Source organism: Cyprinodon variegatus, unplaced genomic scaffold (assembly GCF_000732505.1).
Source record: "Cyprinodon variegatus isolate N-32 unplaced genomic scaffold, C_variegatus-1.0 Scaffold731, whole genome shotgun sequence".
Classification (NCBI taxonomy): domain Eukaryota; kingdom Metazoa; phylum Chordata; class Actinopteri; order Cyprinodontiformes; family Cyprinodontidae; genus Cyprinodon; species Cyprinodon variegatus.
This window is the reverse complement of record NW_015151184.1, coordinates 72,645-86,778: the sequence shown is the minus strand read 5'-3', so window position 1 is coordinate 86,778 and position 14,134 is coordinate 72,645. Positions and strand designations below refer to the sequence as shown.

General features: G+C 40.5%; 1 protein-coding gene across 1 annotated transcript in view; it reads right to left on the bottom strand.

Moving 5' to 3' along the window:
- Window positions 1–2,650: 2,650 nt before the first annotated feature.
- Window positions 2,651–14,134, bottom strand: part of LOC107097896 (integrin alpha-5-like) — an 82,195-nt gene continuing 70,711 nt past the window's right edge. Inside the window, exons 27-30 of the mRNA XM_015395235.1 lie at window positions 13,469–13,582; window positions 13,100–13,201; window positions 10,773–10,895; window positions 2,651–3,335 (exon numbers count right to left, since the gene is read on the bottom strand). Coding sequence (XP_015250721.1) covers window positions 3,252–3,335; window positions 10,773–10,895; window positions 13,100–13,201; window positions 13,469–13,582 — 423 coding nt within the window. The 3' untranslated portion in view covers window positions 2,651–3,251. The remainder of the gene's footprint in view (window positions 3,336–10,772; window positions 10,896–13,099; window positions 13,202–13,468; window positions 13,583–14,134) is intronic.

The following is a 14,134-nucleotide window of genomic DNA, read 5'->3' as shown; positions in this document are numbered from 1 at the left end:
ATATATATATATATATATATATATATATATATATATATATATATATATATATATATATATATATAAACATATACATACATATATGAGAGTCATGCTTAGAGTTACTCATTCCGGTATAAAGCCTGTATAGTTTTCTGTAAACTAATTATTTATTATTTATTTATTTTAGTTTTATTTTCGTTTTTTTTTTTGTAAGCCATAAAAAGAAACAATAATCAACAGAAGTGTTTAAAGACACTTCTGTATGTAATGAATCCATATATCATGGGTTTCGCTTTTTGTGGAGTGATTTTTCTGCCAAAACGTTGTGTACAAAAATGCATGTTGAGCACACTAAAGCATGTTGCAAATGCATAAAGCATGTTTCACACAAAAAAACGCGGCATGAGTGGATGGATAGATAGATATTTTAAGAAGAGGGAAACGCTATCTGACGGGGTTTAGAAGCCCATCAGATACCATTCCCCCTGAAATTGAAAACTGGGGATGTCTAATTCTGAAATCCTGTGTGTTTGGGTTGCTATAGAAACTGCAACATCCATCCATCCGTCTGTCCTTCCGTCTGTACATCCAGATTTTTCCCTTTCTAACTTTCTTTCCTTTTATATAGGCTTGCACGGTGAATCGTGCCACCTGCACTGTGCGGAGATGCAGGGGAAACCGTATCTGATGGGAAAACACTGCTCGACGTAACACCTGCACATTTCAGTTGTTTTGATTGTATGGCGCCTCCTGCTGTCGGTTAGTCAAAATGACAATTCCCCATGTATCACGTGACCTTTGGCAGAATCTTACTGCGGAGTGTGAAGAATTCTTATACGCAAGGAGAGGCTGTTTTGGATGCGAGCAGAGATCGTTTTGTACTCGGGGACAATTTACAAACTATATTTTCAGTGCAATGTTAGAGTCCGGTTTGTAAAACAAATTTTTGTGTGTGTGCAACATTTAAGGACAGTTTGAAAAAAAAGTTTTATTTGTGTGTGACATTAGATGAGAGTTTGTAACACAAGTTTTATTTGTGAACAATAAGATTTATTTCAGTGCAAAAGGTTTATTTGTAAGTGATAAGATTTGTTTGTGTGAAACATGCTTTATGCATTTGCAACATGCTTTATGTGTGTGCACAACATGCATTTTTATACACAACGTTTTGGCAGAAAAATCACTCCATACTTTTCATACTAAATTACCTAAAATGACTCAACATCATTTTCAAAGTTTTTGAGATGTACTTATCTCCTCTGATAAAATCTCTCCACTGTCAGCAAAAAAAAATCCATGAGATCCACATCATCCATAAAGTCAGAACCTTTGGCACTTTGAGGATGGAACTGGAAGCCATGTTAGGATTCCAGTTTGTGTGGGTTGTTTTTGTGTTTTTCTTCTCTCCACCACCAGATGGTGCCCTGTCCTCGTTGGGCCTCCTTGCACACCTGAGGCTCGTTGGGTCATTACCAGAGGAGTATTTGAGCAGCGGGCTGTCACTACCTCAAGGCCAGAGTGTTTGCCAGTACTGGGTGTTCTAGCCATACTGAGATAAGCAGAGTCTAATCTTAGTCTTGTCTCTCTGAATCTAAGCTTGTTTTGTCTTTGTTCTTCATCAGGAAGCCTTCCTGAAACACTGGATAAGCCTGGACCTTCAACCCCTCCCGGAAGGATTATCTGAGTCACACTGAGCAAGGGAATACCTCCACATGATCCGTTCAAGTCCACTTCTGGAAAACAAGGTGACAGTCCGCTCCTTTACTCCTCTGGGTCCAACGTTAGTCTGCCTGTCCGCTCTCCAACGAGTTCCTTCCTCTCTGGACAAACTGGATCCCAGGAATGACCAAGACCCCCCCAAAGCATGAGTGCCTCTCCAGCAAAATACAAGTCTCAGTCCTTTTTTTCCCACGGTCCCTGAACTGATCATAGTGATCTCCCCTTCAGAGTTACCAGTTCACCAGTCCGCTGAGGTCCAACATTATAACCCAGCAGAATATCTCTTTCCGTCTGTGTTTCTTTGCTAACCTTCAATAAACCTGTTAACTTTTACCCTTGGTCTCTGAGTGTTTCTCTGCATGTGGGTCAGATCTTTAAAGCCCATCATGACAAACCATACATAATTGCAAGATCTCTTATGGTGGCTTGCCACAAAGCATCACCAGTGGCCATCTTACCACAGGCAGACTCTCTCAAGGCCTAGAACATAGGAGCCAGTATTGTAGGCAAACAGACAGTTAAGGTCTCAAAAAGCATTTATTTAAAAACGACGGATTGGCAGTGGACAGCTAGGGCATCTAAGGCTGGAACCTTAAATGCGTTCTTGTAAATTGAGAAACGGTCTAATTTATTTGGGGACGACTTCACTGACCATTTTTTAACTCTTGAGAACAGCTGTTAGCCTAGAGATGTTTGGTTAATGTGACTACAACAAAGAAGAAAACAGCACCGTCTGAAGTGGCGGGATATCCAGAAAAGTAGCCAATCACAGGCAGTCTACTTTCTCTAGCTGGTTCTCTAACTGACAAAAGTTGACAAAATAAAAGATTCAAAATTCAGGTGAGGAGTAGTTTTGGTTCGTTTTAAACAAACGTGTATCACGTGTGTGTGCACTTTTTTTTATCAGAACTTTGACTTCATCCTATTAGTGGACGTCAAGGCTGAAAACCACAGAGCCGTTTTAGGGTGATTACACTAAATTCAGCTTTATTCAGAGCCATGACACCAATTCCAATTAGGTCAACACAGTGCATACATGGCATCAAACACATAAATCCTCCCAATATGGGAGAATGATTCAAGTCGGACATTGCAGTTTGATCAGGTCTTTCCTGTAGACAGTACAGAATAACATTCAGCAATAGAAAAAAACACTGCCATAAATAACAAGAGGTTTTTAGATCAACAAAAGGCTGGACGTTTCAACTGGTTGTCAAAAATATCGGGGGGGTTATCTTGGCAAATAAGTCAATGTGTGGGGAATGAAGTGGAGCCTGAGCTTTGGTGCGTCTGTGGGAGGTGTATTTTTTGCTGTCCAAAACAGCATTACTCCTCCGTCTGCATGGCCCCAGCCACATCCTCTGCTTATTTAATTATAGTGCAGCACCAGATAATCATTATTCCAGTGATCCAGTACCTATACGTAACCCTGCACAAGTTGTGGGGGGGGGGCTTAGCTTAAGATCAGAGAGTTTCATCTGTTGTTCTGAAAGAAGCTGATTTTTCCATTCCTGTAGAACAGCCGAAGCAGGAGAAACTCCTTGTTGGATCTAAGCTTCAGAGGAAGCCTGGGGTTTGAGGTGGGCCTTCTCCATGGTTGTTCCGTACGGATCCGACCTTTTAAAAAAGCCCATCTGGAAGGAAAATCAAAAAGAAAACATTGAAATTGAGCCAAAAAACTCAAATCTTATCTGTTCATGGTTAATTTCTTACAGTGGTTATTTGAATAAATACAAACAAAACAAAAAAAAACAAGAAAGTGGTGTTCTGCTAAACCTTTTTTTAAACACAGAATAATCCAGTGCACGCAAAAATACATTCTTTAAAGGTTATTTGTTAAAAAGTACGGAAGCCAGGAGCGGTCGTGTCCCTCCGATACCTTTTCACTGTGGTTTTCTCGACAAAACCAGTTAATTTTCCGGGGACCTCCATTATATATAATAATGGAGGTCCCCAGCGCCCGAGGCAGAAAGGTCCATAAAAGTCCACAAAAAACGTGTCAATATTCCTCCATACTGCTCGTCCAATGTATTCCAAGTGTCCTGAGTGGGTAGCATCCAGAATTTACTCGAAACGAAGTCATTTAGAATGTTTTTAGAGCATAAACAGTAGTGTATAGGATTTCCTGAAAGCGCGCACCTGCGCGTTCACGACGCTACGGAAGCCGGCAGACCAAACCAGATGAAAGTGCGCATTCAGCGTCTGCTCTACCGATAATGCAAGCGTAGAAGAAGAAATGTGCTGTTTACCTGTGCAAAGAAAGAAACAACGAAAGAAAAATGTCTGAGGACTTCAGTGTTGAGGAAGAGCATGAGTTCTTTGCTGAGCTCAATGCGCACTTTCGTCTGGGTTGGTCTGCCGCGGTGTCCGTAGCGTCGTGAATGCGCTTTCAGGAAATCCTATACACTACTGTTTATGCTCTAAAAACATTCTAAATGACTTCGTTTCGAGTAAATTCTGGATGCTACCCATTCAGGACACTTGGAATACATTGGACGAGCAGTATGGAGGAATATTGACACGTTTTTTGTGGACTTTTATGGACCTTTCTGCCTCGGGCGCCATAGACCTCCATTATTTGAATGTCAGCAGACAGCAAGAAGCCTCCCAGATCTCCAGATGCATTTGAGATATCAAAAAAGTACTCCAGAGTGTTGTTCAGCATGGGGGTGAGTAGAAAATGAAGGCTAATCATGTTTTGGGTGTACTATTCCTTTAAGTTAACGATGCAACGGTGTTGATTTGATGATTTGCTTCAACTTCTGATTCATAATAAATTAGACCTATGCCTCCGGCGCCGTAGTGCCTGGTGTTTTATAAACAGCCCAGGTGTTACGCTTGTAACAGTTATAAGATGCATTAACCCCCCAAATGAGTCCAGATTAAAGATTTTCATGGAACTGTATTCCATGCAATCCAATCGTCCAGCACGACCTGACGATGAGTGAAAAGAAAAAGTAAACTAAAAAAACTGGGGGTTTTTTTGCGCACACGCGGTACCGCAACTGCACACACCAAGGGCAGCACAGGCATGAATGGACTGGGAATCCAGGGCTGTTGGCCATCCGCATTCATTACTCGTACAGGCTTATCATCTCGTTATCTCAAGAAATCAACTGTTTTCTCCTGATAACGAGAAAATTATCCTGTGATCTTAAGAAAACAATTAATGGTTAAACAGATAACAATATAGTTACGTCATCATCTCAGGAGGACAAAGGAAAAAAATTATGAGTTGAGTATGACCGCTTTCAGCTTCCGTAAAACAGGCTCAGTAAAAGAATGTTTTGCATGTTTCTGTTTGACACCAGCAGGTTTCACGCAGTCTTGGTCTGTAGCAGGTGGGACATTTAACTGATAACAGCATTTCCTTTAGTTTCCACGCATTCATACAGTACAGCTGATGTAGCAACCTGCTCCTCACTCCCTGCTCGATTAATTGATTTACTTTATTGATTTCACAGTAAAGAAATTTACTCCTTCCCTCATCTCAAATAGTCAAAAGATAAGAAGGTGCCAAAGGAAGAAAAAGGTGCAGGGAGTATATACAGTATACACAGTGCATCAACATATGACAGCTGAGGTCTTTTTTTTTCTTTCTTTTTTTTTATTATACAGGCTTTTTGCACAGCGTATTTACATGGATATCTATATAGACTGATATATATATATAGCTATTGCACTAGGTATCAAATATAAAGAAAGGTTATTGCACATTATACATTGCACAAGTAACTGCTGTTGCAGTGTCGTTCCTCCATTGTAGAGTCTGGTGGCAGCAGCGATTAATGACCTGCGATAGCGCTCCTTTTTACAAACGGGGTAAAAGTCTTTCACTAAAGAAGCTGTTTAGATCCTCCACACTCTGGTGCAGGGGGTGAGAGATGTCGTCCAAGATAGATGCAAGCTTGGACAGTACCCTCCTTTCAGCCACTTCCTCCACGGAGTGCAGCCTAGGACAGAAACAAGGGTTGATGCCACCACAGAGTCATAAAAGGTTTTAAGCAGGGGCCTGCTCACTCCAAATGACCTCAGCCTCCTCAGGAGGTGGAGGCGGCTCTGGCCCTTCTTATACAGGGCGTTGGTGTTTTGAGTCCAGTCCAGTTAATTATTGACATGAACACCCAGGGATTTGAAAGTCTAAAAAGTTTCCATGTCTTTCCCCTGGATGTTCAGGGGATAGTGAGGTGGAGGTCTTCTCTTGAAGTTGATCACCATCTCCTTGGTCTTACTGGTGTTAAGACACAGGTGGTTCCTCTCACACCAGTCCACAAAGTTCATGATAAATCAGAGAAAATCTGGAGATAGCAGCTGTCTGTGTTGTAGGTGTCTGGGTTCTGCCCTCTGCTTGGGTTTATTTTTAAGTTTCTTTGTACTCTGTGTCTTTGTAGTTTATTTCTGCCAGTGCTGAGTTCTTTAGTTACCCTCTGTTGCTCCCTTGTGTTTGTTTTCCTTTCCCCTTGGTGTCCTCCTAGTTGGTCTTGCCCACACCTGCTCCCAATCTGCTGATTAGCCTGTCTTGGTTCAGTCTCCCAATATACACTCCACCTCTGCAGTCAGTGCTGGTTCCTTGTTGTTGTTTTGCTACTTCCTCATCTCTGGCTCCCCACGTGAGTTTCCCCCTGATGTTTTTCTGTATTTTTGGTTCTTTTAATTTTTTCACTTTAGATTTTTGCCTCAGTTACCTTATTAAATCTGTAAGACTCGCCTCTGTCTCCAGATCTCTGCATTTTGGTCCTCAAGAACCTCCACTCAGATAGGTTAAGTCCAAGGTGTAAAGTGTGAAGAGGAAATGGTGCCGTGGGGGCCCCTGGTACTGCAGACAAGTACCTCTGACTGACAGCTGTGCAGCCGTAATTACAGAGGGCAGTCGGTGAGGTAGGTATGGTCAAGGCAGCAAGATGTCTGTCCCCTCAAGCGTACTCCATTTTCCCCCTTAGCAGCTCTGGTCTGATGGTGCTGAAAGTGCTGCAGAGTCAAAGAACATGACTCTCACCCGTTCTCCAGGTGGATGAGCACCCAATGCAGCAGGTAGATGATTGCATCCTAAACTCGAATGTCAGGTTGGTAAGCAAACTGCAGCAGGTCCAGGGTCAGGCTCACCACGGTGCGCAGGTGAGCTAGGATGAGGCGCTCCATGGTCTTCATCAGTTGGGAGGTCAGGGTGACTGGTCTGAAGTAGGCCGGTTCTTTGGCGTACAGTGTTTTGGGAACCTTTACCAAACAGAAGGTCTTTCAGAGAATTGGGACCACCCCCAGGCTGAGGACCTCACAGAGCTCATCAGCACAGTTTCTCAGCAGCCTTGGGGGGACCAGAGGCTTTCCTCTGTTTCAGTCTCTTCAGCTGGCCTCTCACCTGCATCGAAGTGACTGTGAGGGGGGAGGGAGGCAGGACAGAGGGTTTCAGTGGGTTGGCGGATGGTGAGAGTGGCGGTGAGGGCAGGTCACTGGTGGCCTAGGGGTTGTAGACATGTTGAGAGTTGAGGACAGGGAGCGGGCTGCAAACTTGGTGTCACAGTCTGCAGCCCTGTTAGTGGTCCTCTGCCCAAAGCTGGAGATGTTCTTGAGACCCCTCCACGCATCTCTGACGTTGCTCTGTGCCAGTTGCTGCTCCATCTCCCTCCCATAGTTCTTCTTTGCAGCCCTGATCCTCCATTGGAGCTCTCGCTGGACTCTACACTGCTCTTCTGTCCCCTGAGGTGAAAGCCCTTTTTTTCTGGTTAAGGGAGACTTGCAGCTCAGGAGTCATCCAGGGGTGATTGTTTGGAAAGCTCTGTAGCCGTCGTGTGGGCACAGTGGTCTCTACACACAAGGTCATGCAGTCAGTGATACATTCAGTCAGGCTGTTGATGTCATTACCATGAAAGCTTTGGACTATGCTCCAGTCTGTTGTTCTGCAATAATCCCTCAGTTTCTCAGTGGCCTCATCAAACCAAATTTTCACTGACCTCTTCTGCCCTATTGCCCTTCTCACCACTGGTAAAAATTGGGGGAGCAGTTAGACATGATTATAATCTGAGCGTCGTGGTGGGGGAAGGGGTGCGGAGGTGTAAGCGTCTTTGCATAAAAAGCGTCCAAGGTTTTATTGTCTATTGTTTTACACGTAACGTACTGGGTGAGCATGGGGAGGGTGAAACGGAGGAAGTCTCCAATTATTAGCGGGAGAGTGCGGGGGTGCTGTGTCTGCAGCCTGGTCACTGCACCGTGGATCAGCTTACATGCGGTTGTGAAGCCCGCAAAGGGGGGCACAGAGCACCACGTTCCCAAACTCTCGTGGAAGATAGCGCGATCTCATGCTCATCGCGAGTAACTCACTTATGGGGAGCATATCTGTTCCTTCTCGTCAACATGAACCGCGTTGCACACTTCTTATTCACAATCATCGCCAGCCCCCCACCTTTCTTTTTTCCAACCTCTGCTAAAGTCCTGTCTACGCCGATGAGTTTAAAGCCATCCAGGTAAACTGAGTCCGGGACAATTCCATCTACTCCATGAAGCACATGATACTCACGTCCCTGTATCTCCCCTGGAAGCGGGTTAAAGCTGCGATCTCCTTGGTCTTGTTGCGGAGCGATCTTATGTTTCCCATGACAACCGATGGTAAATATCTTTTCCTCCGCTTCATCCTGCAGCCTCTCTGTTTTATCCTTATTTCCGCAGGGATGTTTGGTCTCGCAGCGTGGAGGGGAGCAGGACTGCTGCGCATAGCGGCGCATATTTCAAGGAGCTGCTCCCAAGGGGTCCCCCATTGCAGCATCAAAAAGTGGCAAAAGTACAAGAAAGCTCAACACTATAGTCCCAGAAGTTGGCTTCCTCTCTGTGCATACTTTCAGAATATCAGATACAGTATTTACTAATAGAAAAACATTCCAAAAAACCATATAAAATAGAAAAAGTAGGAAAAGAGAACAGGTAGCCGACTTAGGCTGCTGCATGCAAAGCGCCATCATGGAACGTGCTTAAAGCCTATTTAACAGCAAAGAGAAACTATTAATGTTTATGCTGTTTAGTAAAGATTATGAATTTAAATGTAGCACCTTATATTAGACAAAATACATGTATAGCCAACATTGTGTCGTTAAGAAATAGATGCTCAGTGTGCAGGTTTTTAGCTAAGCTAATTTGCAACCTATCTCTGGTTAGACTCCCAGGACCAAAACGCATTCAGAACTGTGATTTTAAAATATAACTTTCTGGAGTGAATTTTGTTCCATTGTTCTTGAATTGAAATTTAAGGAACAAAACCCAGAAATGAAATTTTGAAAAATATTTTTGTCAATAAAAAGCTTTGGGAGTAACTTTGCTGTTTTCTTACATTTTTTTTTTATTGTTATTTCTTCATTTTTCTTCTTTTTTTTTTAAACAAATTTTATATTTTGCAATTTTAAAACTCAAAAAGAAAATTTTTGAAAAAAATACTACTCTCAAAACATTCATTCCTGGATTGTATTTTTTCTTTCCAATATCCATTTAAAAAACATGTTTTTTTTTACATCAACAATAATGGACCAAAATTCACTTCATATATTTGACAAGCCAGGAAAAACCACATATAGGATCTAAGCTAACGCCTAAGAAGTTGAATTATTTCAATGTTTTTTTTTCACCAGACCTAACTTTTATGTTTACATCAACTTTCTTTTTAAATTATTTTTCCATTTAAAAAGAAAGTTGACGTAAACACTGAGAACGCCTTTCTATATTTCAACGTTTATTATCTCTAAATCAATGTGATGCATTACGATATGTTCAAAATGCAGGTGATTGCAACCCAAACCTGCCAAATGTGACCCCTATCCAACTTTTATCTTTAGATTTTTTTTTTATCAGAATGCCCATATACTGATAGAGAACCAAACATGGAGAAGCAGCATTTAGTTCCTATGCTCCACTTATCTAGAACAAACTTCCAGAATACTAGAAAAGTGCTGAAAGCCTGAGATTCTTTGAGGTCAAACTTAAAAACCAATTTGTTTAGAGCTGCCTTTGACTGTTGGAGTTTAACTGTTAACTCAGGTATCATTAGTTTAAGGTTGTGCTCCAACTAGTTGATTTGCTTCAATCATGTTTTTGTCTTTATTCTGCTTTAATTTTTCTTCTATTTCATTAATTCATGTGAAGTACTTTGAATTTTGTTTGTACTGAACTGTGCTATATAAGTAGAATTGCATTGCTTTGCCTACTCCTCCTACATTTCTTTGTCCCATTATGATAAGATCATCATATAGTCAGCTCCCATTGTTGAAGAACTTATAACAATATATAAAGGCGACGAAAAGTTATTACTTCTGTGATCAGTGAGCTGCACTGTCCTCCTATGCTTGAGGTTCACATAGAGGCTGAGAAACAATTAGGCTGGGGTCTGATGATGACTGCATTTATGATAAGTAGAAGTCTGAACGACCATACAAAATTAAAAATCTGAATTGAGCTTCACATGCAGTGTGAATAAAGACTGAGACATTTCCTTCCAAAGTATCTTTGTTCATAAAATTAGGCTCGTCATGAAGCTGATGNTTTGTTCATAAAATTAGGCTCGTCATGAAGCTGATGTTGTCTGCAGCGTAATGTCCATCCTTTGGTTCAGGGATGTTTTTCCATTAAAAAAATCTCGTTGTTCTCTCGTTGAGAGAAAAAAAAAACAATCCAGAAAGGAAACATAGAAAAACATTGTAATTTTAAAGAAAGGCTAGCTTTTTTCCTTGATTCTATATTTATTATTATTTTTTTTTTATTGATTTTGTATTTTTTTTAATTTTATCTTTTCTTGGTTTTACTGGTTTTTAATTTGGGGAAAGAAATTATATATATATATATATATATATATATATATATATATATTATATATATATATTTATATATATATATTATATATATATATATATATATAAAACAAAATCTCAGAAAAACATTTTCAGAGTTTTTTTTTTCTAGATTTCATTTTCTTAAATTTCATTTTACAATTTTGAAAATGTTATTTTACCGAACATGGACCAAAAGCAAAAAGCATAATTTTCCTCAGATCAGATTCTTATAATGGGATGTGTTTCCTTCATCATTCCAATTTTCACCTTGTACAGCAGATATATCAGCACTGCCAGCAGCATCAGGCCAACTAAAACAGCCAGGATGATGATCCACACTGGAATGGAGAACTGGTTGTCCGGCCTACTCCATATCACAGACGCCACCACCTGGACAACAGTGATACAGCACAGCTGTCACACCTTGGACTCATGTTCACGTTTACAGTGGAACAACTAATATGGGGTGAGAAAAATGTATATATTTATATATTTTTTACAGATCATGTTNTTTATATATTTTTTACAGATCATGTTCTCTTTGCTTCTTGGGCAGGCTTTCTTCTAAATTTAAGAACAATGAAGCATTTCTATTGGACATGGAGGTTACTAAGGGTAACACTTTCTTTTACAATTCATCAATAACCATGTAATAACATGGTAATCACTTAGCAAGTCACACTATATTTGTCATGATCTGGCCTGTTTGCTCTCCCTTAATTAGTCATTCCTTTCACCTGTTGTTTTTCCCTCCCTGCCTCAATTATAATTTATTCCTCTCACCTGTTTCCTCTAGTTTATATTCAGTTCAGCCTGAGCATTCAGGGCCAGATCATTGCTTGTCTTTTTGTTAGTCTGTCTGTTCACTTTGATTTGATGGTTCCTGTCCTGGATCCTAGCTGCCAGTGGAAAGAGGGCTTTAGTGTTTGTCTTGTCTCCTGACTGTCCACTGTTCCTCCCCTGCGGAGTCCTCTGGGTTTTTGGCTAATTATGGGGGGAGGTTCAGTTTTTATCAAAGTAAGCCTGGCTCCAGGAGGAGACCAGTTTAAAGTCCTGCTTCAAGTTCCGGTTCCTACGTCCTGTCTTGGCTACCCTCTTCCACTGAGCCTGCCTGTCTGCACCTGATCCTGTCTGCTCCTGTGCGTGACCACCCGGTCATGCTTCTGGTCCCAGTCAGACTCTGAACCCTCCTGGGAGCCTGTGGATGCCTGGAAGTCTGGATCCTGCCTGATCTGGATTCTGTCTGTTCCTGTCTGTTCTGGATCCCTCACCAGGATTGGCTTCCAGCATCACCTCTGAGACTGCAGCACTGGGGACATTCGTGGTCTAGACTGTTAAACCAGGTAAGTGACCAACACAGATAATCTTCTATCAGTTGATCGTGGTCACTTACCTGTGTTTCTCCCCCTAGAGTGTCTGAGATGGGGCGGTGCCCCGCCCCCCTGCCAGCAGTGTCCGCGAGCCACAGCTCCGCTTTTGTTTTGTTTTATTTATTTAATAAACGTTTTGAACTTTCCTACTGACTGTCTCTCCTTGAATACTGGGTCCATCTGTCCGCGGTTCATGACAATATTACTTGTTAAGTAAAAGAAAACCAAGTCCAGTGGATATTTTTTGAACTTTTACGGAATGACTATGACCTGGATGACTGAGAATCTTCATCAGCACTATGTTACTTGGTAACTAGAATATTGTATTTGGTAATTACACCAAAATAATTACCTGCATGCAGTTATTAGAATTGTATGTTACTATGTCATAATGAAGACCTTGGTGGGTGATTACCAATAGGTTAGCACATAACAGTTTGTTTTATTGGCCACCATGAACCAATGGCTTATTGTAAAACAGAACTCAAGTTACAGATAAATAAGAGTTCAGTTTAGAAGATTGGCTTGTTGTCTTCTAGGTTTGGTTTTCTGTTATATCCCAAGTAATACACTGCATTTTAGTAGACAATAACAAATTTATTTATTGCTGTCAGTGAAATGACTGAGTTACTTGTTAATAACTGTTTGAAATCTAAGAAGTATAACTTTATCTGGTCTTNAGTGAAATGACTGAGTTACTTGTTAATAACTGTTTGAAATCTAAGAAGTATAACTTTATCTGGTCTTCCTAAAATTCAGTTCAATTCTCCATAAAGGTTTTGTTGTTACCTAGTAACATAGTTTAACCTGAAATGTTATTACCATGTTATTACATGGTTATTGATGTACTGTAAGAGAAAGCATTACCAACATTGGTAATGGTCAGCTGCACGATTGATTTTCCATATGTAAATCTCAAAAAAAAATTGGAAAGATTTGGAAAAAAAAAATAGAATAAAAAATATTAAATCTGCAAGAATATTGAAAAGGAAGTTTAGAAATATAACATTTGAAATAAACAAAATAAATATATATATATGTATATGTATAAAAAACAGAAAACAAAAATCTGTGAAAAAAAAAATAAGCTACTCTTAAAACCTTTTTTATCATTTAAGAATTCAAACTTTAATTTCTGTACAGCAAAAATTTAAGTTTGAACCAAAATTCACTCCACACATTTCGAGCAGCGGCCAAGTTCAGTGTTAAACTTTAGGAAGTTACCTTGTTTGATCCGGATGGCTTTGATTTGGGAAGTATGGAATACGGCATCTTTTTGACTTCATAGTGAACAGAACATTCCAGAACGTGCTGCTTGTACGGGCGCTGCGGACGAACAGATAAGGGATGACATGAAGCACAGTGCAAATTTACAACAGGAAGTCAAGGAGATCTAGTCTTAGTCTTCATGGAACTGATCTTCTTCAATCACTGCAGAATAAAAGATTATATATTGTCCACTAGGGGGCGGTGTGAGAAGGCAGATGGAATGAAGCTTTGTTGGTTTTGCTGCACTGTCACTGTTGACCTGAACTACATGTAAAAATGATGAGAAATATGTGCTGCAGGCTAGTGTAGGCCAACCAGACTCACCTCCATGAAGGTTTCAGCCCAGAGTCTGGAGCGTACAGTCAGGATGACGCTGCTTCCTTTCTCCAGCCGGTCAACATCACAGCGGAGCATCCAGCATTCCACTGAGCTGCACGTCTGCAGGATGACAGAGTCCACAATAAAAAAACAACCTTTTTTTGCAGGTATGAAAGACCAGGAGTGACAAAACATTAAAATCATAGATATATGGCAGGAGTTTTGAATTGCAAATTTTAAATAAAAGAGTACTATTATGGTATTTGAAATACTGTAATTTGAAAATGTAATCCTTACATCGTATTTCTAAACAGAGATTTAAAAACACAATCATTAATCTAATGATAAATATTTTTTCTAGTTAAACATTCGAAAAGAAGATTCCTTTTTCATTTTGCATATTCAAATGCTTTTTGCAATTTCCCTTCACTTTACCCCTAAAGAATTGATGACAAATCCAAAAGAAGGACAATATAAATGGAAACAAAAGCGCCAAGAAAACCTTCTAAAGAGAATAAAGGAACTTAAAGCTTTAGGAGCATCAGAGTCAGATGAAACATCCGTTGTTGTTTGAACCAAAGTGGACTTAATGCGAGACGACAAAGAAGGAACCATTGGTGGAAATAAATCAAAAAAAAGCCAGAATGGAGTTTGCCAAACTAAATGTTGATA